This window comes from Pipistrellus kuhlii, unplaced genomic scaffold (assembly GCF_014108245.1).
Source record: "Pipistrellus kuhlii isolate mPipKuh1 unplaced genomic scaffold, mPipKuh1.p scaffold_m20_p_5, whole genome shotgun sequence".
Taxonomy (NCBI): domain Eukaryota; kingdom Metazoa; phylum Chordata; class Mammalia; order Chiroptera; family Vespertilionidae; genus Pipistrellus; species Pipistrellus kuhlii.
In genome coordinates this window covers 29,174,003-29,198,464 of record NW_023425551.1, presented here as the reverse complement: position 1 = coordinate 29,198,464, position 24,462 = coordinate 29,174,003, and the positions used below count along the sequence as shown (strand labels likewise).

Below are 24,462 nucleotides of genomic sequence, written 5' to 3'. Positions count from 1 at the left end.
TGTAACACTAAAGAAAGCACACAAAAAATTATTTTGGCTTGAAAATAATTTATTCCTCAACATTACTTTCTGAAATGATAAATCCCCATATGGCTTTGAAATATGAATTGTGATTAAAGATAAATAAATGTTAAATATTTCAACTGGAAATGATAGTAACTGGAATACTTTCTCTAGACTATGATGGCCATTTACTATAAAGTTTGAAAGAAGACAAGCTTTGTAATGTTTGTACATTGACAAGCAAAACAATGATAACAAGTGGCACTGTTAAAAAAGATGGACATTTATTATTTCAAAATCAGCTAGTTTGATAAAAAAGCATTATATTTAAAAAGAATTTAATACAAATAGATGTTAAAATAAATGTAAACTCTGACTCTTTTGAGTGCAAACAAGGTTATCCAAAGAAGAAACCAAAACTCAACAGATGTCATAAAATCTTTCCCTGAGGTTAGTGGATGTTACACAGAAATATTTATATTGTGGTTTCAACTGCCTGTACTTATTTTTAAAAAATTATTAGAATTTGAACAGAATAGAAAACATAAATTATAAATAAATATAAAAATATATCTGTATAAGATTTGTAACTAAGACATGATTCTTATTGTATAAATACCTAATTATGAGTATAAATAAAGTAAAATACTAAAGGACTGCATTCTCTCAATTTTAGAAAAAGGGAATTTTCTGAGGACAATGTCTGAAGTTAAGGTACTAGCACTTACTAATTTCACACACTGGCCTTATCAATGGTGATTAAACAGAACTACTCTTGCAGACAAAAATACTCCCTAATAGGAAAACTATAAAAAAGAAAATATTTTGGGAAAGAGAAAAATATTTTTCTGAGGACAATGTCTGAAGTTAAGGTACTAGCACTTACTAATTTCACACACTGGCATTATCAATGGTGATTAAACAGAACTACTCTTGCAGACAAAAATACTCCCTAATAGGAAAAACAAAAACTGGGCTTTCTGAATTACAAAAGTTCTGAAAAAGCAAGGTAAGATTAAAGGAAAAGAAAAAGCATTTTTGGGTCTGTTTTACACAGCGACTCTCAGTCTGGGTAAGTCTTCCATGGGCATGCTTTTTGTGGCATCCAGTTGGCTGTATTCCTGGATGAGAGCTGATAAAGACGACACCGCTTCTGAGAAACAGCTTTCCTCCATCCCTTCAATTTGCAGGTAGTGGTGAAGATGAGCCTATAAATTAAAAAAAAACGAATAATGTTGACTATTTTCAGGAAATGTGATAATATAACTATCCTATAATGTAAACATTCTATATGAAAATGATAGTTCACTCAGATTTACAAGAGAAATGAGAACTATAAATTCATGAGATTTCTCATTTAGATGGTCTTAGTTAGCCTCTATCTTCAGTTATAATCAGTGCAATAAATATAGGAGACAGAATCACCCTGATTTGTAATAGTACAATTCTTGAGAATACATCACAAATACCCAAAATAAACACACATAATTATAAAAATGTGCCAATAATTACCTTTTTCTTGTAGAGCCTCATGAATCTCTCTCTCAGTTCCATGAAGGTAGGCTTCACACATGTGTTATTTGCTAAAGCTAATAATGAATGGGAATGGCCCACAGGAGGAACTGAGCACAGGCTGGTCTTCCAGCCTTCTTGATTCCAGGAGACAAACTGTAGAGAAGGTTTTAATCTGAGATACAAAGACTCAAGGTAAGAATTAAATGTTTGTTGTATTACAGCAGCTCACATTAGGTAAACATTACTGCATTACTGATGGTATCATTAGTTTATAATGTAAGTTATCTATTTTTTACTATTAGCAGTATTGTGGTACAGTCTGACCGTGAACTAAGAAACATTTAGTAGGAGGACATAAGTTGTGTGGCGATTCATAAAGCTAGAAAAACATTCCTTAGAAATCTAGGAATGAAGAACAGTAGAAATCTGGGGATGAAGATAAATAGAAGTATTATAAATTTCTTTACTTTGTAATTCAACAGAGCAATTTTCTGAAAGATAGACTGAGAATAAATAGCAAAACAAACTTAGAAGCAGTGTAGTGGTAGTAGTGGTAGTAATAAACACAGTAACAATAGTTAAATTTTTTGAACACTCAGGAAATATATCACTTGGTACTTAAAAATAATTTTGTACAATTGTTATTCTTATTCTTCATTTGAGGAAAATAAGGCTCAGAGAGGCTAAGCAGTTTGCTCAAGGTCATGCTTTACTTAAATGGCTAGAGCTTGGAGAGACTATCCTAATTATTATGCTACACTGTCACAGCAGTACACATAACAACGTATTCTGAAAAAATACAAAACCAACCTTTCAATATTTCTGCGAAGATCTGAAATCTGGACATTTCCTCTAACCATGAGGGCACAGGCAAGGTAGAGACTGTGTTTGGGGTCGGCCTGAATTAGCTGGTGATCTTTGCTAAAAGCATCTGAAAACATTTGATCCAATCTAGAACAATAAGAGTCACTGTTACACAAAATATTACATCTTTCTTCTATGTATAACTATAAAATGAAAAGACAGTCATCTGTAGGTAAAACTTTACATGCAAATAAGTCTCTGCTATAATTTTCTCAAAGCAGTCTTTTACAGAATATGAGCACAGAGGAAATAACATAAAATGTTGTTTGTTTGTTTTTTTAAATAAAAAGCTTCTACAATATATTGGTGGTTTTAGGTTTCTACAAATGTTAACTATATCATTAGTGAGCTCTATGAAATGCTGATTTTGGGAACTTGTGTCATTATTACTTATTTCAGTACTAGAGGCCCGGTGCACAAATTCATGCATAGGTTGGGTCTGGCCGGCCCACCCAGATGGGGGCTAATCAGCTTCAGGAGGTTGGCAGGCCGGCACCACCTCTGATTGGGGTCAGGGGCCAACCCAGGCCTCTATTAGGCCGGTTGGCTGCTGCAGTGTGCATCATAGCAACCAGTTGTTCTGGTCATTCCAGTCGCTTGGCTTTTATATATATAGGTACTACTCGCATAGTACCAGAACTATCAAAACTAATTAAAAGCTTACAACAGTAAGAGAAAATGACTTTGTCTCTTTAAAATTAACATAAATCAGGAATAATCATGAGAAAACTATCGAAGACAATGTTAGGCTCCCCTATAAAACATGAAACTCCGTAGTAGTGTTCCTGAAGAGGGAGAATTTTAAGTGAATGGAAAAAAAATATATATATATATACGATATATATATATATTATTTCAGAGAGAAAGGGAGAGGAAAAAAGATAGAAACATCAATGGTGAGATAATCATTGATCAGCTGCCTCCTGCACACCCTCTACTGGGGATGTGCCTGCAACCAAAGTACATGACCTTGACAAGAACCAAACCTGGGACCCTTGAGTCCGCTGGCCGATGCTCTGTCTCAGTGTTTCCCAACCTTCTCTCATGATGAGAATCACCTGGTGGAGTTGTTAAAACACAGATTCCTGAATCCCAACTAAGAAGTGCTAAACTAGAATTTTTGAGAACATATAGGTAAAATTGTATACTTAACTAGTGCTCTAAGACAGATTTTATATACAGAGCACTAAGTTAGGTATGCAATTTTACCTATATGTTCTCAAAAATTCTAGTTTAGCACTTCTTAGTTGGGATTCAGGAATCTGTGTTTTAACAACTCCACCAGGTGATTCTCATCATGAGAGAAGGTTGGGAAACACTGCTCTATCTACTGGTTAGAGCAATACTGACATTTTAAAAAGCAATAATTTCTAAATAAAGAAGCATTCAAAAAATGGCCACCATCAACTATATTTTATATATTTCTCAGGAAGAAATAGTTAATATAAATGTTTCTCTTAAAAATATATTTTTAAAGGTAACTAAAATTCTCAAGTCAGTGGAATAAAGTTACTACAGCTTACCTTCGAGAAGGAATGTTAACATCTGCCAATGTATACAGAGGTGTTAGGCTTGACACAAGATAATGCAGTTGAGGAAAAGGTACTAAATTCATGCTGATTTCATTAAGGTCCATATTAAGGGATCCTTCAAATCTTGCAGAGCTAAAAATTATATTAAAGCATGAGAAAAAAGTTTAATTTTATATACTTTAAGTGTATCTTGATTTACTTAACAAGCATTTTCTTAAATTCTCTCAATACCCTGTTCTTCAGTAGAGAATATATACTCTTTTCCCCCTGTATTAGCAAAGTTCAGTATCATGAATATGATGTATAAAGATAACTAAAATATAACTCAACCTCTATAGCAATTCTTATTTCTGGCTTATCTGAGCTATAACCAACACCTTATTATTACAGTTGCTCATTACATATGTATATAAAAATACCTTACTTAAAACAGTCTTTAGATTGAGTTAAACACGTTAGTTAATATTTATTTATCTGTAATCTTTACTAAATTACTCAGGTGTTTGCTTAAGCTTTATGCTTTAGAATATAATAAGGACAAAGCAATCTTTTAGATTAAAGTCAAGGAAATATTTTAGATCAGCTAATGAGAATATATAGATCAGCTGGTTTTAAAGATTAAAACATTCTATATATAGCAAAAAAAAAGTTTGCTTTTGTCTGAACAAGAGTTTCTCAAATGTATTTACCACAAAAACTTTTATTATTTTAGCATCTATTAATATTCCATGTAATATACCTAGGGAAATGCTCCTTTGGAGCCATAGAAATTAAAATTCTGGTTCTTCACTCAAAGACTTGAAATCACTAGACAAAATAAAGTAAAAACATAAGAAGCTTCGACAACTTAGAAAGCTAAAAAATGCTTTTCCAAGTACAGCCGAGTTTTGAAGTTTTGAAACTGTCCTTCGGTACAGCACCACAGGATTACCTTGTTAGGTTGAGCAGCAAATTTGCCACAATGTTGTTCATCGCATCAAAGGGCTTTTCCTGCCGCTGTTTAAAAGCCCCCACACTTGAAGTAACCAGACTCTTTGGCTTTACAGCTGTACCCAACTTTCCAGAATTCACCACAAGGTCAATTTTGCTAATGATGTCAAATAAGGACTTTGAAGAGAAAAATATTGAGAGAGAAGTTACTAGGAAGAGTGGACATGCATAGCATTCTATCAGGAAAAAAAGAAGAGAAAGAAAGCAAATTAAACTTTTCTCTTAGTTGGAAAGGCTGAAAAGTAAAGAATGTTTCATCTAAGCATAACAGAGGAATGACTGCATATGCAATATGTACATAAATTACAATGTCGTTTCTTACTTGGTTGTCAATGGGCAACACACAGTCTGCGTGCTCATTAAGTTCCTTCATTGCTAAGATGCTATTGTAAGGTGAAGTTATGACATCATCCTCACCAGAAGGATAAATTGAAGTCACAAATCTGTATACTTCTGGGAATTCATCTTCAAGTACTTTTAAAAGAAATGTGCCAAGTCCAGATCCTGTTCCTGAGGATGAAATTTCAAAAAGTAAACAAATAACACAAATGATTAAGAATATAAATGTGAGGAACTTGGAATTCTATGGTGTTTCTTTTTTGGTGGAAATATATTTAAGAACTTTTAAACTTATTCCTATGATTATATATTAACTCATCTAATTTCAGATAAGGAGAATAATACTACATGGGTATTGAGGCTTCAAGTTCTGAATTCAATGTCTGGCCTTTACACAAACATACTTTTAAGAGGCATATAAAATATCTGGAAGGATGACATTGGCAAATTAATTACCTATAAAGAGAGATACTAGTGATTGAATGTGGAAAAGGAGACCTTCATTTTTAACCTTCAGTATTATTTAAATTATTTTTGTCATTTTCAGTGAATTATAATCTTCTGAGATTTTGAAGGTATCATAATGAACTATAAATCAAACTGTGTTTTTTTAACTTACATGTTAATTATACTATCACAAAGAAAATTTGTTTCTTAATTTAATGATGTGCTATAGACATGTTTACATAGTAATTATGACTTTAATTTAAAAATCATAGGTATGTTTAACCTACTGAATAGATATGTTTAAACTGAATAGAAAATCTTAATTTTAGATTGGAGAAAAAAAAAACGCTGCAAATTTTTCTTTTAAAATTTGGATAATCCTAGAATGAAATTAGCAGATTATGATCTGTTTCTATTTCATAAATAGGGAAGCAAAATAATTCACTTGCAAGATAGACTCTCCTGGGGAAGGAGAGCAATGCAAACCACTTATTGTAGGTCAAGGTAATTGATTACCACTTGAGAAATGTATTAGAGGAGTTGACTAAAATTATTTCTTTTACTTCTTATTGAACAAAATGAAGGTGTTAAGGTGGTTAGAGAAAGGATTGATTCTGATAGTGTGTGTGTGTGTGTGTGTATGGGTATTTTTATCCTCACCCAAGGATATGTTTGATTTTGGATAGAGTGGAAAGAGTGGAGGAAGACAAGGAGGGAGAAAGAGAAAGACAGATAGACAGAGGCACACATCATTGATTGGTTGCCTCCCATATGTTTCCAGACAGGGATTGAACCTGAAACTTAGGTATATGCCCTGACCAGGAATCGAGCCACCTGGCTAGAATGGATTCTGATATTCTTTTACAAGCATACCTGTGAACATGCCAGAAATACTTAGCTTTAGTTAGGATAAGGGAATGCACAAGTAAACTCTTAGGAGAAGTCAGCATTCCCCCAAAGCTCATATATAATAAAATGTAACTGGAAATGTAGTAGAAGAAACTCAAGGTAGAAGAAAAAAATTTCAGATTCCATTCTATAGACTCTTTTTGTCCTAATGACTCTTAAAAAAAATAATTTTTTAATGGCAATACTTTGATAAACATTAAGATAAAAACTTGTTATGTATATACATTCATAAACACACACTCTCTTAATTGTTCTCTCTTTATCAAGCATAGGACTGAAAATAAAACTCATGTTTGCAAATAAATTCCCAGTTGCATTTTCACATTATTACAGGTAAATGAATGAATAACTTTACCTCCTCCCATGGAATGTATTATAAAAAAACACTGCAAACAATCACAGTGCTCTGCTGACTTCCTGAGTTTCTCTAAAATCTGTTCTTGATAAAGACTGCCAAAAACTTTGTGCCCTACAGCCCTGGAAAAAAAAAAAAAAGATTAAAAAACATTTCTTACATTTATTATCGATATTACAAGATTTTTATTTCTGATCTAAATGAAATTATAGAAAACTTGAAGAAGTATTTTTACCAGATTAAGAAATCCTATTCCTGTTTCATATCCTATCTAATAGAAGAGTAATATGCAAATTGACCATCACTCCAACACACAAGATGGCTGTCCCCATGTGGACACAGATGGCCACCACAAGATGGCCAGCAGGGGAGGGCAATTGGGAGGGACCAGGCCTGCAAATGAGGGCATTTGGGGGCAATCAAGCCTGCAGGGGAGGGCAGTTAGGAGTGACCAGGCCAGCAGAGGAGGGAAGTTGGGGGCGACCGGGCCTGCAGGGAAGGGCAGTTGGGGGAACCCGGACCTGCAGGGGAGAGTAGTTGGGGGGACCAGGTGTTCAGGGGAGGGCAGTTAGGGATGACAAGGCCTGCAGGGGAGGGCAGTTGTGGCGATCAAGACAGCAGTGAGGACAGTTGGGAACAATCAGACCAGCAAGGGAATGCAGTTAGGAGCAATCGGGTAGGCAGGGGAGCAGTTAGGTATCAATCAGGTTAGCAGGGGAGTGGTTAGAGGGTGATCAGGCTGGCAGGCATAAGTGGTTAGGGGCAATCAGGAATGTAGACAGGTGAGCAGTTTCCAGATTGGAGAGGGTGAAGGCTGGGCTGAAGATCACATCTCTCTCCCCTGTGCACAAATTCCGTGCACTGGGCCTCTAGTCAATAAATATGGTATCTCAATGAGAGTAGGTAGAAAATTTAGTAAATATATATTTATAATCCTCAGATATCCTGATAAGAAAGCTCATTATCAATGGAAATTAACCTGTCAACCGGGGAGTTCCCTTTTTAATCAACCTGTAACGGGCGTGTACTCTTTCACTAGGACGTGTCAGTACGTCACGCCCGGAGGACGTAATTTCATATTATTTTTTTTATTTATACTTAATGAAAATAAATGAAATATATATATATTTTCGTTTATTTATATATATAAAGCACAAAGGAAAATACAAAGTTACAAAAAAAATAGAAAATACCGACAAAAGAAAATGGACACGTCGAATTAAAAAATTATAAATTTTACAAACAATGATAAAGATTACAAAAAATAGCCGAAACCGGTTTGGCTCAGTGGATAGAGCCTTGGCCTTCGGACCTAAAGGTCTCGGGTTTGATTCCGGTCAAGGGCATGTACCTTGGTTGCCGGCACATCCCCAGTGGGGGGTGTGCAAGAGGCAGCTGATCGATGTTTCTCTCTCATCTCATCGATATTTCTAACTCTCTATCCCTCCCCTTTCCTTCCTCTCTGTAAAAAATCAATAAAATATTTAAAAAAAAAAAAGATTACAAAAAATATATACAGTCCCTCTTGGGACGCAACATATATTTCAAGGACCAGTTCCTGATATTGTTTACGTTTGATGTATTTATAGGTCCCACTCGGTTAACAGGTTAAACTATGGTGTTCCTCTCTTATTTTTGCTTAAGGTATAATTACAACAAAACAAGATTTTAAGTAAACTCCAATTGCAGAGAATTTTACATATTTAAAAAGCAGAATGTAGTCAACTGGAAAGACAAAAAGTTTAAAGCTATTTTGTTTAAAATATGAGAAAAACATTGGTCACGTTATTACTAGAAGAAATACACACAGTAAAAACTGATATTCATGAGGATCTGTAAGCCTTTTTACCTGTCCAAATTTGCAAGTTCACTATGAACAGGATTTCCCAGCAACCGGTAGTCAGGTGTATTTACTTAGTGACTGATTCTCTCAAAATGACTCTCCCAAAACACAAGATTCAAATTCATGCTTTAGTGAAAGTATACATCACTACACTTCGTGAACCTGAGGGACTGACTGCAAATATTTAAAATAAACAATAGACTTGCAAATAATTAAATGATCGTTGTTAGAGCTGCTGTTTTCCCATTAAGGAGAAGCAACCATTGTACTTTAAGGGCCAAACAGAGCCTTAGGCTGAACTTGAATACTGGAACAGTGGCCTGGCTTGAATCTCTGTATCAATTCTATTGCAGAACTTGATAGAACCAAATACCATATGTAAGAGAGCAGTTTATAACAATACTTAAAATTTTTGTCACTATTTAGTATTCAAGAATCAATTTACAATGAGGAATTTAGTAAATCAATTTTTCATGAATCATGTCTTTCTTTAAAAAGATGAGAAAGAATAATTTCCAAAAAGTATGAAACACCATTATTTATCAAGGAAAAGATGATGAGGGAAAGGCCTAGAGTTAGGCCTAGAGCATGTTCTATTTTGATTTCATGTAGGCAAGACCTATTAGAACGAAGAAAAGATTGCTCTTTTTTTTTCTGAAGACATTTCCATTTTAATGGTTGGCATATTCTCACCAATTATTTCCTGAGCCAGAAATATCAGTGATGAGCTGCTTGCTATCAAATACATCTCTCAAAGGTCCCTGCAGAATTTCATTGACGACCCCTTCCTCCATGTCAATCAAGACAGCCTGAGGAGAAATTGAATTAACATATTTTTCTTTATTGTCACTCTGTAAGTGAAAAATAACTTATGAGCTAAAAGTTGCCTGTTCTTGTAATTTAAGCTTAATCAGATCTCTATTTGAATCTTTATGTAGACTCTGATATAAGAATTAAAAAATAATTTCACTCTGCTTGAAAGGTGAAATCCAATAAAAGATGGATTCTAAACTCTTACCCTATTCCAAATTACCAAGTGGAGGAAAAAAATTTTGAATAATCCTCTCAACTGATGTTTTAACTATTTTTTTATTCGTGTGCTTATGTGACTGTAAATTTCTTGAGAACAAGATCTCAGAAGTCTAGAAGGTAACCTTACTAGAAAAAAATTTTCAATGTAAGGTGCATTAATGCATTTGTGTGCTAGGAACAACGAAACTGCTCTTTGTGAATCGCAGCCAGAAATTGTCAATTCAAGGTATAAATTTACTATAATGTGCAAAGCCAAGCACTAGGTAGATGTCAAAGATGACAACGCTCTCTCCCTAAGTAACTCACAATCTAATTCATTACCACAAACTTTTCTGACAGGGGAGATAACCTCTATTACTAAGAAAACCAGAATAAAAAACTCATAAAATTAGTTATGAAGAGAAACAGAGAAGACTAGAAGGAAATGTAGCAAAATTTATAGCCAAAGGAAATATAGCAGGGATAGGTTGGCAGTAGGATTATATATCCCCTACTCCTGCTGTCTCGTGCTTTAGTTCCCATATTTCCCACAGTGAGGAAAAAGAGGAAAAAAGTTAAATAAATAGAGCAAAGCTGAAAAAAATATTGTGAAATAACCTTAGGGTACACTATAAAGCTATTAACTTTTTGATTCAGTGTCATAGAAGGGTTTTTAAGTGCTTGTGATCATGTCATGTTAAGCACGTACTACATATGCCACTGTTCTAAGAGCTTATATATAACACCTCATTAAATCATCACAATACACCAAGAAACTGAGGCCTGGGAAAGTTGCCTAACTTGGCTATGATCACTGAGCTAGTAAGTGGTAGAGCTGAGATTCAAATCTGGATAGCCTGGGTGTAGAATACTGACTCTTAATCACCAAATTATATGCTCTACCATTTTACTGAGGGAGAAGTCACGTTTGATATTTATAGAGTACTGACTCCAGTGGAATTGCAATTTGTGAATTCAATTATTTATGTAGTTAATTAACTATGCTATTGTAAACTGGCAATTAAAATAGTATTAAGAATCCAAATGTAGCCAAAACCAGTTTGGCTCAGTAGACAGAGCGTCGGCCTGCGGACTGGAGGGTCCCAGGTTCGATTCCGGTCAAGGGCACGTACCTTGGTTGCGGGCACATCCCCATTGCGGGGTGTGCAGGAGGCAGGCAGCTGGTCGATGTTTCTCTCTCATCGACGTTTCTCACTCTCTGTCCCTCTCAGTTCCTCTCTGTGTAAAATCAATAAAATATATTTTAAAAAAATTATAAAAAAAGAAAAATCCAAATGTATATAACTTACCCGTGCTTTTAAAGAACAGATTTTCCCCTTGGGAATGCTGCCACCATCACCAGCCACTCTGAAAGATGGAAAAAAAAAAAAAAAAAAAAAAATCTTTCATGGCTATTAGTGCTATCAGGTAATAAAGTTAACTTCCATTTATATAATAAAGCTACTCATAGGCCAGAGGAGATGACAGTATAGCTATGTGAAGTCACCTTATTCAGAGGGACTAGCTCCCAGGCTGAGTCTCAACTATGTGACATTCAATGAAGGGACTGGCCACCAAGAACAGAGGGGGTGGGAGTTGGAATTTAGTAGAAGCATCTGAAAGGAAGTATTACAACAGCAAATTTGAGTCTTTTAATAGGATTTAGGGGAGAGGATGTTTAGTTTACAGATAAGAGGGAATCTAGTCCATGATAGATATTTCCATGTAATGAAGGTAAATGACACCAGTTATGAGGGCAATACAGTGAACTACTCCTGGTTGCCATGGCCACTAAAAAAACTTCCATTACTTAACTAGTCTTAAGTTATAGTTTCTACTGCCAATTAACACACTGACTTTCCACTTTTAGTTTGGTGTATCTGTCTGTAGTGTTCAGCACTGGACTCATTCTAAACGTGTCCTCAAGGTTTCCAGGTTTGCTCGCCTGAGGGTCATGCTCTGGAATTCATCACGAAGGAGGTAACTGCCTCAAAACCCAACCAATTAATTCAAGTTAAAACTGGAATTTTCACGGAACTAGATTAAAACCCGATATGATGTACATATTTTTTCAGCTCAACCCCACCAGTTTGGCTTTAAGTGTTTTGAAAATGCATGAACTTAATAATTTAACATTAAAAGCTATGAATAAACCTTGAATGTCAAATTACTCTTTCAGATAAAAGGTGATCTGACTAAACCAAAGTAATTTGACAATTGCTCTTTCCCTCTCAGCACATTCTACTAGTGGAGCATATTCCTGACCACAGATAACATATCAGAAATGTACACAATATACTTCTCTTTCAAAAGATAAGCCATTACTGGACGCATTAACATGATACACTAAGAACAATTTTAGCAGTCCTTTAAGTGAAACTATATTTACAGGTCAAGTTTAGAAAAGGTATACTAATGGTCCTTTTTGTTGCTTAAGAGAAAACCCATTGTTCTGCTCGGAAGAGTGACACGAGAATAGTAATGTTATGAGAAACAAGCTTTTAATGAGGAAAACAAACAAAAAAAGCCAGACAAGTTATTTACAGTTATCAGCTGTTTGCACTGTCCCTTGAAGAACAGGAAGAGTAATCATTACCCTGTGATATGCATCGTCTCATCTTACCTGGTATCCACGTTTCTAAAGAAGCTGCTTATTGCCTCATCATAAATTCCTTTCTAAAAAGAAAGAACATATTGACAGCATTTCTTTAAGTTTTGCCTCTTTCCCAAAGCAAGTCCTTGCCATTTAATAACCCCACAATACCGTAATAGCTGGTAGGTGACTCTGAAAAGAAAAAGCAAGTTATCACAGGATGCTTAGATCGTCTTCCAATCCATAGAAGACAAAATGTCCTGAGATCTAGAAGTTAAGTCCGGGGAAGGATGGTGAAGTTCCCTAGGACCCTAGGATCAAGTGAGTGTTCTCTGAATTCTTGGTGATCATTTTAAAAGCTGACTGGTTAAATCAAGGAATAATTAATTTAACATGTTACCACTTTTATATTCTCTCTCTCTCTCTCTCTTTCGGCTCAGATCTCCTTCCAGGGTCCGGACCACCCTCCCAGGACTCACACCTATATCTGAGTCCTAGATCTTCACACCAGGGCTGGGAAGTCATCCCCGGCCCCGGACCTCGAACCCAGGATCCAGGGGGCCAGATGTCCATCTGTAGCCCACATCACCAGTCCACAACCTAGAGGTTCCAGGGCCCAGACCTCCTTTTGCACCCCGACCACTCTTCCGAGGATCCAGAGCTTCATGCCAGGGCCTACTCTATTAGGAGCCCAGACCTCGAACCCAGAATCTAGTTCTTTATCCTAGTCCAGACATCCACAGTAGTACAGACCACCATTCCATGACCCAGGGTCCAGTCCCTGACCCACACCTTCACCTGGGGCCCCGAGAGCCCTCCAGTGCCCAACCTCTCTCCAGGACCCAGACCTACATCCGGGTCCTATACCTTCTCGTCAGGGTCCAGAACCCAAACGGAGAATCCAGTCTTGTATCAGTGGGCTAGATCTTCATCCCCAGTCCAGACCACCAGTCCATAACTCACAGGTCCAGCCCAGGAGCCACACCTCCCCTGAGGGCCCAAACCATCCTCCCAGGACCCAGACCTATATCCTGGGCTCAGACCTACATCAAGTCCTAGACCTTCATGTCAGGGTCCGGAAGTCATCCCGGTGCTGGACCTCGAATTCAGTATCCAGTCCTTTATCGTAGTCCAGACATCCACAGTAGTCCAGACCACCATTCCATGACCCAGAGGTCCAGCCCCTGACCCCAGACCTCCACCAGGGGCCCAGACAGCCCTCCAGTGCCCAGACCTCTCTCCCTGGAGGCAGACCTACATCTGGGCATCAGACCTACATACAACCTAACTGGTCTTCACAAGAATCCTGATAAAAGATGAGACCCTGATTATTAGGGCACAGTGTTCGGTTTTGTAGTCTGTTATGTATCTAAGGCCAATATATGTTTACATATCAATTAGTTCTGTAGTTGGCTGTTTCCGGATAAGAACCCATATAACGCATATCGGTCAGATAAAAGCCCAATAGAGCAAACCCTGCTTCTCTGTTGGAGGAGCCTCGTTGACAGGAGAGGAGGTGGGGGGTTGGGGGGGATGTGAAGAGGGGTGCGGCCGGTACCTGGTTAACCGCTGCGTGCTCCCTGAGCGCCAGATCCCAAAAGCAGCAGCCGATCTGGTTTCCGCACTGCCCCACTGCGATCGGCGAGAGGGAGGAAAGAGGACCGACATTAGGCGGCGAGAGGGAGGAAAGAGGACAGACATCGGGCGGCGAGAGGAAGGAAAGAGGACAGACATCGGGCGGCGAGAGGGAGGAAAGAGGACAGACATCGGGAGGCGAGAGGAAGGAAAGAGGACAGACATCAGGCGGCTCCCAAGGCCGCTGGGCTCCGCGCCGCCCGGGCCCTCACCCGCCCGGCGCAGCTCACCCTGAACGACCACCGACTGGGTCATCCCGCGAAGCCTCCGGCCGGCCCCGCGCCCTCCGGCGCCCGCTCCGGCTTTCAAATTCCCCGCCCACCGAGGGGCGGGGCGGCCGTAAGTCACGCCGCCTCCGCACGTCGTTGCCGTGGCTGCCGTCGCGACGACGCACTTCTCTAGGTTTGGTCCCTAAGCATTTCCGTCAGAGGCCGCCAAGGACGCCTGCGTCTCCCTGTTACCATAGCGACTGTTACCACCCGGCCCGCTGATCCTCGCTGCCTTGTCAACATCCGTTAGCGTTGGCAGCGCCGGAGACCAGGGTAACGGGCGGGTGTTGGGCTGGGAGCGGGGGTTTTAAACCCGGGGCCCCGCACCTGTTGGCGGGCCCTGCTTAGAGGGGAGTCGTTCCGTGCGAGGGGGCGGGTCAATTTCCGTTTTTCGGATTCCTCGGCGCCGCGTTCGCGTCTCCGTCCCACAGTCCTTTGTTCTAATAGAAAATGAAGAATGTCGATGAGCACAAAGACACCTCAGACCCATTGGCGTGGCAAGATGGAGCAGGAGTTCTTCTCTGATACAGTGGCGCTCTGGAGACCCAACGTGGGCTGTTCGGAGCTCGAGGCTGCCAACGTTAAAGTCTAGGCTCTTTGGAGGGTTCCAAAGGAATTAAGATATATACACGCCCCTCTAATAACAAGAAAAACCAAAGAGGGTGGGTGGTTCGGGCCCTGGAGGGTGGGAGGGGGGCGGGGAGAGAGAGAGAGAGAGAGAGAGAGAGAGAGAGAATGTATAAGAGATAACGTGTGCCATTAATTATTCCTTGATTTAACCAGTCGGCTTTTAAAATGATCACCGAGAATTTAGACATCCCCAACTCTGAGAAACGTACACCCTAATGGAAGATACACACCGAAGGCTCAAGTTATTGTGACTTAAAATACTGTGAAGTGCTGACTATAAGCGCGTTCAGTGGATGACGGTGGAAATGAGTAGATAGAAGTCTGATGAAAGAGATGAAATGAAAACATCGGATTTATATGCAGTGTAGAGTTTATGATCTAAATATATGACAACAATAATAGGGTGGCCCAGCCGATGTGCTTCAAGTGGTTGAGCTTCAACTGTTGGATCCCGATTAGGGGGCACGTGCCAGGGGTGCAGGTTCAATCCCCAGCAGTGTAGGAGGCAGCGGAACAATGATCCTCGCTCATCATTGATGTTTTAATCTGTCTCTTCCTTCTCTGAAATCAATAAAATATATATTTTAAAAATAATAGGGTGGGAGAGAGGAAACGGAATATACTCTTGCAAGGTTCTGTTAGTATGTATGAAATGGTATAATGTTTTTTAAGGCAGACTAAAAAGTTAAAATATACACTGTAAACCCTAAAGTAATCAAAACTAAACCAAAGCAAAGCAAAACGCAAAGAGTGCATAGCAATAAACTAGTAATGAAGATAAAATAGATTCATAGAATATACTCAGTTGTTTTATAAGAACAGAATGACAAGAAAAACCAAAGAACTGATGACATAAATAGAATACAAATGGCAAGAGAACAATTTTAAATTCATATTTATCACCTTAAATGTGAATAATCAAAACTGATTAATCAAAAGTCAAAATAGATAAAAACAGCAAAGCTGAACTATATGTTCTTTATTTAAAAAGACAGTTTGATAGAAAGACTGAATAGGTTAAAAGTAAGATTGGAAAAGATACATAATACTAATGCTAATAAGTAAAAAAGTACCTTTATATATTTCAGACAAAACATATTTCAGAGTAAAGAATATTGCTATAAAGAAGGATATTTTATTTAAAAAGTTTTAATTCATCAATAGGACATAACACTACTAAATATTTAAAAACCTAATGGCAGAGCTTCAAAATATATAAACCAAAAACTGGCAGAATAGAAAGGAGAAACAGATAAAATTATTATTATGGTTGGAGATTTCATTATTTCAGTAGTTCATAAACAGGTATATAAGAAATCAGTAAGAACACAGACTTGAACAACTATATGAACCAACTAATTACCTATTTAGAACATTCTACTCAACAGCAGCAGAATATACATTCTTTTCAAGTGTACATGGAACATTTACCAGGTAGCAGTGAAATATATAACAAAAATAATAGAGTGTTTTCTGACCATAAACAAGTATCAATAAATTTTAAAATAATTAAAACCATACAAAAATGCTCTCTGACAACAATGAAATTTCAGAAATCATTAACAGAGAAATAGCTAGGATATTCCTAAATATTTGAAAACAAAATAATGTAATTCTAAATAACCCATAAGTCAAAGAAGGAACCAAGAAGAAACATTTTAACTGAAGGAAATGACAGTACAAAATTTCAAGACTTATGGAATGAAGGTAAACTAGTGCTTTGATGAAAATTTATAAAATTCAATGCTGATGTTAAGAAGGTAGGTCTCAAATCAATGATGTACGCTTTCATTTTAAGACATTAGGAAAAGAAAAACAAGCCCAAATTAAACAACAAAAGTAAATACTAAAGATTGGAATGAAAATCAAATAGAAAACAGAAAATTAATAGAGAAAAATCAGTGAAACCTAAATATGTTTCTTGAGAGATTAAAGTTCTTTTGTGGGCTTCCTTGCTCATAAAGTCTAAAATCTTTAACTTGGATTTATATCTCAGCATGGTTTAACTTCTACATATCTCTCTGATATATTTCTTAACTTTCTCTATTGTCTTTTTCAGATCTTCTTTTATCCTCTCTACTGCAGATGGCTTTTACATAAGCTATTTTCTTTGTTTTCCCTCTACCCAAGGGTCTCAATGTCTTTTCTTCTCACTAATTTCCATGTAGTTGGTGCCTATTTGTCTTTTAGATTTAGGTTTGAAATCCTAGTCCAGCACATACTCTGCCCTAACCTGTAAACTCCACTGTGTTTGCTTTTATCAATATTTTATTTTCAGCATTAAACACATGCCTGGCTGGTGAATTCTCAACAATTATCTGTTATATGAGTAAATGCCAATAATGGATCTATTTTCTTAGAATATGACTAGTTCAAATACCATTCCTTTTTTGAATATCATGAATCAGTATTCTGAGGCTCAAAAGATAGTTATTGTTGGGTTTATGAGGAGAGTATTTAGAGATTTCACCATCTTCTCTCCCCCAGTTCCTCCCCCCAATCATTTAGACTTCACTTACTCATTTCTTTGTGAAGATCTGCTGGAGAGTCAACTTCTCTTTGTCTTCTGGAAAGTTTTATGATTAAGGCTACTGTTTGGTTTGTTTCATGGTATCACCATGCTAAAAGAAGAAACTTGGTACAACTAGTTTATTTTACTAATAAACTAGTAAAAAAAAAAAAAGATAAATTAGAGGAATTAAAGACTACTCCACAGTAGAATATTCTACATAGAGACTTTACTTTGTAGGTTAAAGAAATATTGGTCCCCAAAAAGTGAAATCATGCCTCAACAATCCAATTTCAAGAACTATGCAAAGAGATGAGAGAACATGCTGATTTAATTTTTGTATCCCAGACATTGTCTTTACTATGTTAGACTTTTTTATTCCTCAAAACTAATTCTATATAAGGAATTAATACTATTTTACGGACAAACTTTTAGTGATTTGCTCAGTCTCAGAGTTAACATGGTCTTAAAATTCAAACCTAATTCTGATACCAAATCCATTATTTTTCCACTGTTGTCTTCACTAAAAAATGTAAATTATTACAAAATTTTTCCATCTTAAGGATCTGATGTTTAGGTCCTAATGACCTAACAATGGCCAGCAATTATTTCAATTTGTCTGTGACACATTCAGTTAAATAGTTTCTCTAAGCTAAAATTATGATCATTTACTCACTGATAGCACCCTAGTAAGAAAAAAAAGGTAGAGGTAAGATTTTTGTCTAACATCAACTTAATTATGTAAAATGTCAATTTCCTATAACATAATCATCTGAAAACAGAACAGTAGGAACTTAACATAAAATGTAGGTATTGAAAAATATTTTCATTAAATGCAAAATTGCTTGTAAACATTTAATAGTTCAGTCATCAGCCTATGAAAATTGAAAAAAAAAAAGGTTAACTGATGAGCAAAGTTCTGTCTTAAGGTTTAAACGTAATTATTACATTCAGCAAGATTACTGTTGATATAGAAATTGGGAGAGGAGGGAAGTCCAGAAGGTAAAGTTCAGCTTGTTGCTGGAGCTATGAATTGAGACATTTTATTCTTTAGCAGGTAGAAAGCTATGTAAAAGAATCTCTGATGTGATAATTTGTGGGTGTCACTGGGACAGTTGATTATCATTCCTCTGAAAAAATGTCATGAACAGAGGAGAAAACTTCAGGGTCCAGGGAACAGAATAGAGAGGACAGTACAAGATGTATTCTTCCTTTTTCAACTTCTGTTATTGCAATTATTTGGGAATTTCAAGCTCTTTTGATGATACAGAAAAGAAGAGGTAGTCCAGGCATTAGAGAGAGCTATAAAGAATCATCCAAGGTAAGAGCTAGAGAGACATTTGTAAAGGTGTAGTTTGAGGCCATTGGAGTGGGATGAGGATATAGGTAGATAGGATTTATAATTTGTGTTATTAGTTTAGGGAAAGTCTGGAAGATAAAGGTAGGGAAGAAAATGAGATAAAAAGTGACAAGAATAACATGAGATGTTGTGCAGATTGATTAGATGAACTAAAATAGGTATAGATATATTAACAGATTAAAATATTGTATATTTTTAGAAAATAAGGCAGTAATATTAAGAATAAACCTCCAAACAAACTTTAGAGACACTAAATTTTTAACTAAGGTCCACGTTGGTGGTGGAGCTATGAAATGTTATATTTTATTACTGAACAGGTAGGAAACTATGTAAAAGAATCTTCTGATGTCATAATTTCTGGGTGTCACTGGAACATTTGATCATCATTCCTTCGGCAATTCCAGGCTTCTATGGAAGGTCAGTAGAAGCAGTTGATTTATTCACCTCTACAGGAATCAGGCTCGGCCTATTTTGGTAAGTTTATGTATCCTTGACCAAGTTAGCTAAAACTTAATGTCTACATAAGATAGTTATACTAAACCATAGTGTTTTACTAATTTGTCATTGAGTATAAACTTTTTCTTTATAGTATTTGACACCCAGTATATAAAAACCATAATATAATAACCAAATTTCTAAGCTTTATCAATTTAGTTTTTTTATTACCACAATAAACATTTACTTATTAGGTATAAGAAACAGTTGTAAGACATTTTTCATTTTTCCTGTCTTTTGCTGAAGACATGCACATTTGTACAAGATAGAGTTGTTAATTACCCACTGAGTGCCAGGCAGTGGTGACAAAGACAGACATGAAATGGGATAAGGTTACCATGATTAAACAAAAACACTTACAAAATAGGGTACTGGTTCTCAACAGAAGGCAATATCCCCTCACCTCTTCATTCTCCACTGGAGGACACTTGGCAGTGGCTGGATGTCACGAGTTTTGGGGAGGGGTGCTGTTGGCATGCAGTGGGTGGAAGCCGTGGATGCTGCAAAATATCCTACAGTGCCCAGGACAGCCTCATCCCTTTCCGACAAAGATTATCTGGCCTCAAAATCAATAGTGTCACAGTTGAGATATCCTGAATTAGAGTGATGATAACTGTTCCAAAGCAGAGATAAAGAGTGCTATGGAAACTTATATTATGGAAGGCTGTTATGGAAGGCTCCTCTGAGGAAGTGAAATACATTCAGACAATGAATGAGTTGACTCTTAACAAGTAAAGGATGGGAGTAGTGGCGTGAGAAAAAGTGCTAAGCAGAGGCAACAGTAGGCAATAAGGAGCTTATTTTAGATAGCTCTCTGTGTATATGTGTATGTTTGTGTGTTTTACATGTATATTATACTAGTGGTCAGGTGCAGGAGGGTGGGAGGAGATGCGGATCCCCCAGCCTGGCCTGTGCCCTGTCCCCTCCCAGTGTGGGAGCCCTGAGATCCATCGCCCCAAAGAGGTAGGCCCCACCCACCCTCCAGGGCTTCTGGATGGATTGCCCCAAAGAAGTAGGCTGGAGCCAGGGGTCCTGCGAGGAGCTGTGGGAACCCCGGGCCTTGCTGAGTGGAGCAGAGGGATTCCCAGGCCTCGCCACGTGGAGGCCTCAGGCTTCCTGGTGATGGATTGTGATGGTATGATACAAGTCCCTGATGCTGAAAGTCCCCGCCCACCCACGCCTGCTGTGCTCGCAGCCTGCTGCTGATTGGTTGTTACACATGAGGGCGTCCCCACCATTTGCATACTACCCTTTTATTAATATAGATTATATATTATTAAATATATTTAATTAATTTATATATTTATAAATATATTTAAATAATTTAATAATGCTCAGAGCAAGTGCTTAATAAACATTTATCGAGCACTCAGTATGTGTTAGGTTCTGAACTTTGCATGCATTATCTTATTTAATCCTTACTACTATCCTGGAAGTAGATTCTATTATTATTCTCAATTTATCTTTGGAAATAAATTGGAAATAAATTTTCCAAAGATAAATTGATTATTTTTTATATACTTGATTAAGTACTAGTACTCTGCCTAAGATCACATAGTCAATCCAACTCTCCCAAAGACACTTTCTTAACTAATGCACTATAAATGTAGAGGCAGGGTACTTGGTAATGAATGATAACTAGGAACAGAAGGGTTAGCTGAAAATACTATGGTGATATGAAACTCAGATGTCCTTCAAAGGAAGATAAGAGCTTACACTGGCAGAGAGATAGTGGGAGATATGAGTAGGTAGAGGTTCAAGCTTATTGATCACAATACCATAAATGCAAACGAAATAGTTTTTCACACAGCCAAAATGGACTTCAGTTATGTTAATCATAGGACACAGTTTACTTTTATTGTCCGATGTCTCTTCTGTATTTGTTGCAAGACTTACTGTTTTAGTAAGGAATTGTTATATAATATAGTTTTTTATACACCTTTATAGATATTTTAAAAAGTCATTTTTAGAATACTGGAATATGCCTATAGCAAATTAGTAACATTAAAAATCCCAAACAACTATTTGAGCACAATTCACCCCCCATCCATTATTATAACTTTCTAATCTAGGTTTTCAGTGAATTATGCCTTTTCGGATTGGGACCCAGCCACGGAGGTTTCCAGTGGAAGGAGGAGATTCTACTATTGGGCTGGAGCCTGGACTGAGCTCCAGTGCTGCCTATAACGGGAAAGAGATATCACCAGCCAGGTAAAGTCTTCTTATCCTGACAACCGAGAAAAGGTGTGATGGCTGTCATCAGTACAAGCTTCAGCTGATGTTCAATATTAGAAGAAAAAAGTCCTACAAAATATATTTTAAAAATATAATATAGGATGTCCTATAAGGGTTCTTTTAAATCTGAGAGGAAGGGAGAGAGATAGTTAGAAACATCCATCAGCTGCCTCCTGCACACCCCCTACCTGGGTTGTGCCCGCAACCAAGGTACATGCCCTTGACTGGAATCGAATCTGGGACTTTTCAGTCTGCAGGCTGATGCTCTATCCACCGAGCCAAACCAGTTTCGGCTCGAGATCCTATTAACATTTAAATGGTATATGGAATAATATGTTCAGTTTTGTATTTTTCCACAAATATTCTAGTTTTTAAGTAGACTCAACTGAAGTGACTTTAAGGTGCATATACATATGAATTGTCTTAATATTATCACTTGGGTTTAACAACTATGCACCCCTGCCTTTTTTATCTTTTAGCAGTCATGGAATATCTTTCCAATTGAACACTTTGAGGATCATGTTTGTATTTATGAATTTCTTATGATTAAATGTATGGCAATATCTATAACTCCTTTGTAACATTTGTTATAATTACTTTGTGACATTCAAATACGTCAGAAGTACAATATTTAAAGCAGTTGAAGATGCACTCACCCTGGTGCTCTGAAAAGTTTCCTTTGTGGTATCTAACTGCATGTCATTTGCTCTTTTACTCAGGCAACTTCGAAGATGCCATGGAAGTCATTGCCTGACAATAACCGATGTCCCCATCAATGTCTATGCAACAATGCGAAAGCTACCTGCACAAAGCAGCAAGGACATGCATCCCAAATAACATCACTGAGTCTTTTGTAGAGGCTGACTAACTAGGTCCAGGGTCATGTAGCAGTGGGGGTCTTATAATCTGGTAAACAAATAAAAGTTGTGGCACCTTTGGATGATGACAAAAGTTGAAATATTTCTTTTTAGTAGGAAGAGATAGAAATGTAGTCTATAAAGCATGTGTAGTAATAAGCCATCAGTTATTTATGATAGATAAGACAAAATAATATTTCACAATTAGAAAGTACCTTAGAGATTATCTTGCTCAGAGTGGATCCTTAATAATAATTCAGGATGTTTATTCAGTCAGGAAGGACCCAGTCTAAATGCTTTCTGTGTTATAGGCCCGTTTCCTTTGTTTATACTTAAGTTGCAATTTAGCTGAACCTTTTCACTTGCATACCCTAAGCCAGTTTCTGACTTGATATATTTTGGTAACACTCTGCCCAGGAATAATTATATGAGGTGATAAATGGAACTCAGCGGATTGTGTATTTTGTAAGAATATCCAAAATCAAAGAAAGTTCTTAGTCATGGTTAATCTGCAAAGCATATAAAATGTTTGCATATAGGAGCTCAGGTTATTGATTAAGTTTACTATAATAATGTGAAGGCTATGGTTCTAACTCAATATTTTTTTCAAGAAAAATAATAGGCTGTCATCACACTGTACCTCAAGTCCCAGCCAGTCATCTTGAAATTGTCTACAATTGGTACTGAGAAACTTAAGATGAATGTTTTTATGTGATTCGACGTAAGGATCAGTTTTGAGGTCTAGGCCAGCTCTCCATGTTTTCTTTTTCTTCTTGCAATAATCCCAAGAAACCCAGCCTGATTTCCTTTCCTCTTGATGTTTGCCTCCATCCATCCCATAAAATTATCTTCTATAAGAGACTGACTTTAGCATCAGGTAATTTCTCTAGTTTCTTGCCTACCATGCTGCTCCTGAAGATACACATATAAGCCTTTCAAAATGAAAAGGCTTGCTAGTTCATAATTGCACAGATGTAGATGCATGTGTACTACATGAGGTACATAAAAAAAACAAACAAACAAACAAAAAAAAACTGCCAGGGCATGTATAAACTAGAAAAGCTCACACAATGCTGGGAGGTATTTGAATTCCAATCAGCCAGAGTGGAAAAACCTTGCTAAATACGTTGGGTTTTGAATAGAGAAACCTCAGAAGAGTCATGCCTTAGATGGAGGTCTAAATGCATATACACTTTAACAAAGATTAAAAACTAAATTTGAGACTCAAGGTGATCCCTAAGTTACTTAATTACCTGCCAAGTAAAAATTTATTACTCCTTAAAGGAAGAGAACAAAATCCAGAAAAGAAGTTGCCAAGGCTAGGGAAAGAATAACAGGACAGGAGAAAGGAGTGATGAAAAATTTCTCAGAGTGGGAAAATTTTCTCATTATTAAGGCTGGGAATAATTTATATTTAATCTATAGTGGAAAACTTTTTTTTTAAATATATATTTTATTGATTTTTTTTTTACAGAGAGGAAGAGAATAGGATAGAGTTACAAACATCAATGAGAGAGAATCATCGATCAGCTGCCTCTTGCACAGCCCCTACTGGGGATGTGCCCACAACCAAGGTACATGCCATTGACTGGAATCGAACCTGGGACCTTTCAGTCAGCAGGCCGATGCTCTATCCACTGAGCCAAACTGGTTTAACTGTATTAAAATCTTTTAATACAGGAACATTGTATGGAGTTCTCAGCAATATATTATTTTAGTGGGGGTGGCTGTGAGTTTGGGGGATAGGAATAGCTTGAGATTGAAGGCAGCTCTGGACCTGTGCTAACAAGCAATAAGAACAAAACTTGAAAGAATCAAACTATTTCCAAGTAACTGAATTGTATTCAAGGAAGGGAAAAACATACCCTCAAAATATAAAGAACTACAATAAAATCCAGCTCCAGAAAAAGAAAATTCACAATGATCAGCATCCAATAAAAAATTACCATGTATGGAAAAAAGGACTAGACAATCTTAAGTCTAGAGAATTTGTCAATAGAAGCAGATTCAGATTGACAGATGATAGCATTAATTGACAATCTACCACAAATATTTCAGTAGTAGATAAAAG

The 24,462-nt window shown here is 37.1% G+C and overlaps 2 protein-coding genes across 4 annotated transcripts; one reads left to right on the top strand and one right to left on the bottom strand.

The window, feature by feature from the left end:
• Positions 1 to 515: 515 nt before the first annotated feature.
• On the bottom strand, positions 516 to 14,415 carry TUBE1 (tubulin epsilon 1). Of its 2 annotated transcripts, XM_036414966.2 has the most exons (12): positions 14,267 to 14,415; positions 13,960 to 14,033; positions 12,432 to 12,484; positions 11,119 to 11,176; positions 9,491 to 9,606; positions 6,955 to 7,076; positions 5,227 to 5,414; positions 4,846 to 5,021; positions 3,906 to 4,046; positions 2,329 to 2,469; positions 1,516 to 1,690; positions 516 to 1,211 (listed from the first exon to the last, which is right to left on the bottom strand). In XM_036414966.2, the coding sequence occupies exons 1-12, from the start codon at positions 14,289 to 14,291 to the stop codon at positions 1,053 to 1,055; spliced, it is 1,428 nt and encodes a 475-aa protein (XP_036270859.1). In that variant the 5' UTR covers positions 14,292 to 14,415; the 3' UTR covers positions 516 to 1,052. The 2 variants fall into 2 exon arrangements, with proteins under 2 accessions (XP_036270859.1, XP_045428936.1); XM_045572980.1 differs by lacking the exon at positions 13,960 to 14,033 and having other exon boundaries at positions 14,267 to 14,334.
• An 18-nt stretch (positions 14,416 to 14,433) lies between these two features.
• FAM229B (family with sequence similarity 229 member B) lies at positions 14,434 to 23,874 on the top strand. 2 transcript variants are annotated; one of them, XM_036414968.2, is made up of 4 exons: positions 14,434 to 14,578; positions 19,122 to 19,221; positions 21,372 to 21,510; positions 22,254 to 23,874. In XM_036414968.2, the coding sequence occupies exons 3-4, from the start codon at positions 21,386 to 21,388 to the stop codon at positions 22,369 to 22,371; spliced, it is 243 nt and encodes an 80-aa protein (XP_036270861.1). In that variant the 5' UTR covers positions 14,434 to 14,578; positions 19,122 to 19,221; positions 21,372 to 21,385; the 3' UTR covers positions 22,372 to 23,874. The 2 variants fall into 2 exon arrangements, with proteins under 2 accessions (XP_036270861.1, XP_036270860.1); XM_036414967.2 differs by having other exon boundaries at positions 14,438 to 14,578; positions 19,122 to 19,278.
• The last annotated feature ends 588 nt before the right edge of the window (positions 23,875 to 24,462 follow it).

Coding starts and splice junctions, on each gene's coding strand:
- FAM229B (XM_036414968.2), top strand. CDS start 21,386: ATGCCTTTTCGGATTGGGACCCAGCCACGGAGGTTTCCAGTGGAAGGA. Junction 21,511..22,253: donor AAAGAGATATCACCAGCCAG/GTAAAGTCTTCT, acceptor TCTTTTACTCAG/GCAACTTCGAAGATGCCATG.
- TUBE1 (XM_036414966.2), bottom strand. CDS start 14,291: ATGACCCAGTCGGTGGTCGTTCAGG. Junction 12,485..13,959: donor AGCACGCAGCGGTTAACCAG/GTACCGGCCGCA, acceptor CTTTCTTTTTAG/AAAGGAATTTATGATGAGGC. Junction 9,607..11,118: donor TCTGTTCTTTAAAAGCACGG/GTAAGTTATATA, acceptor ATTTCTCCTCAG/GCTGTCTTGATTGACATGGA.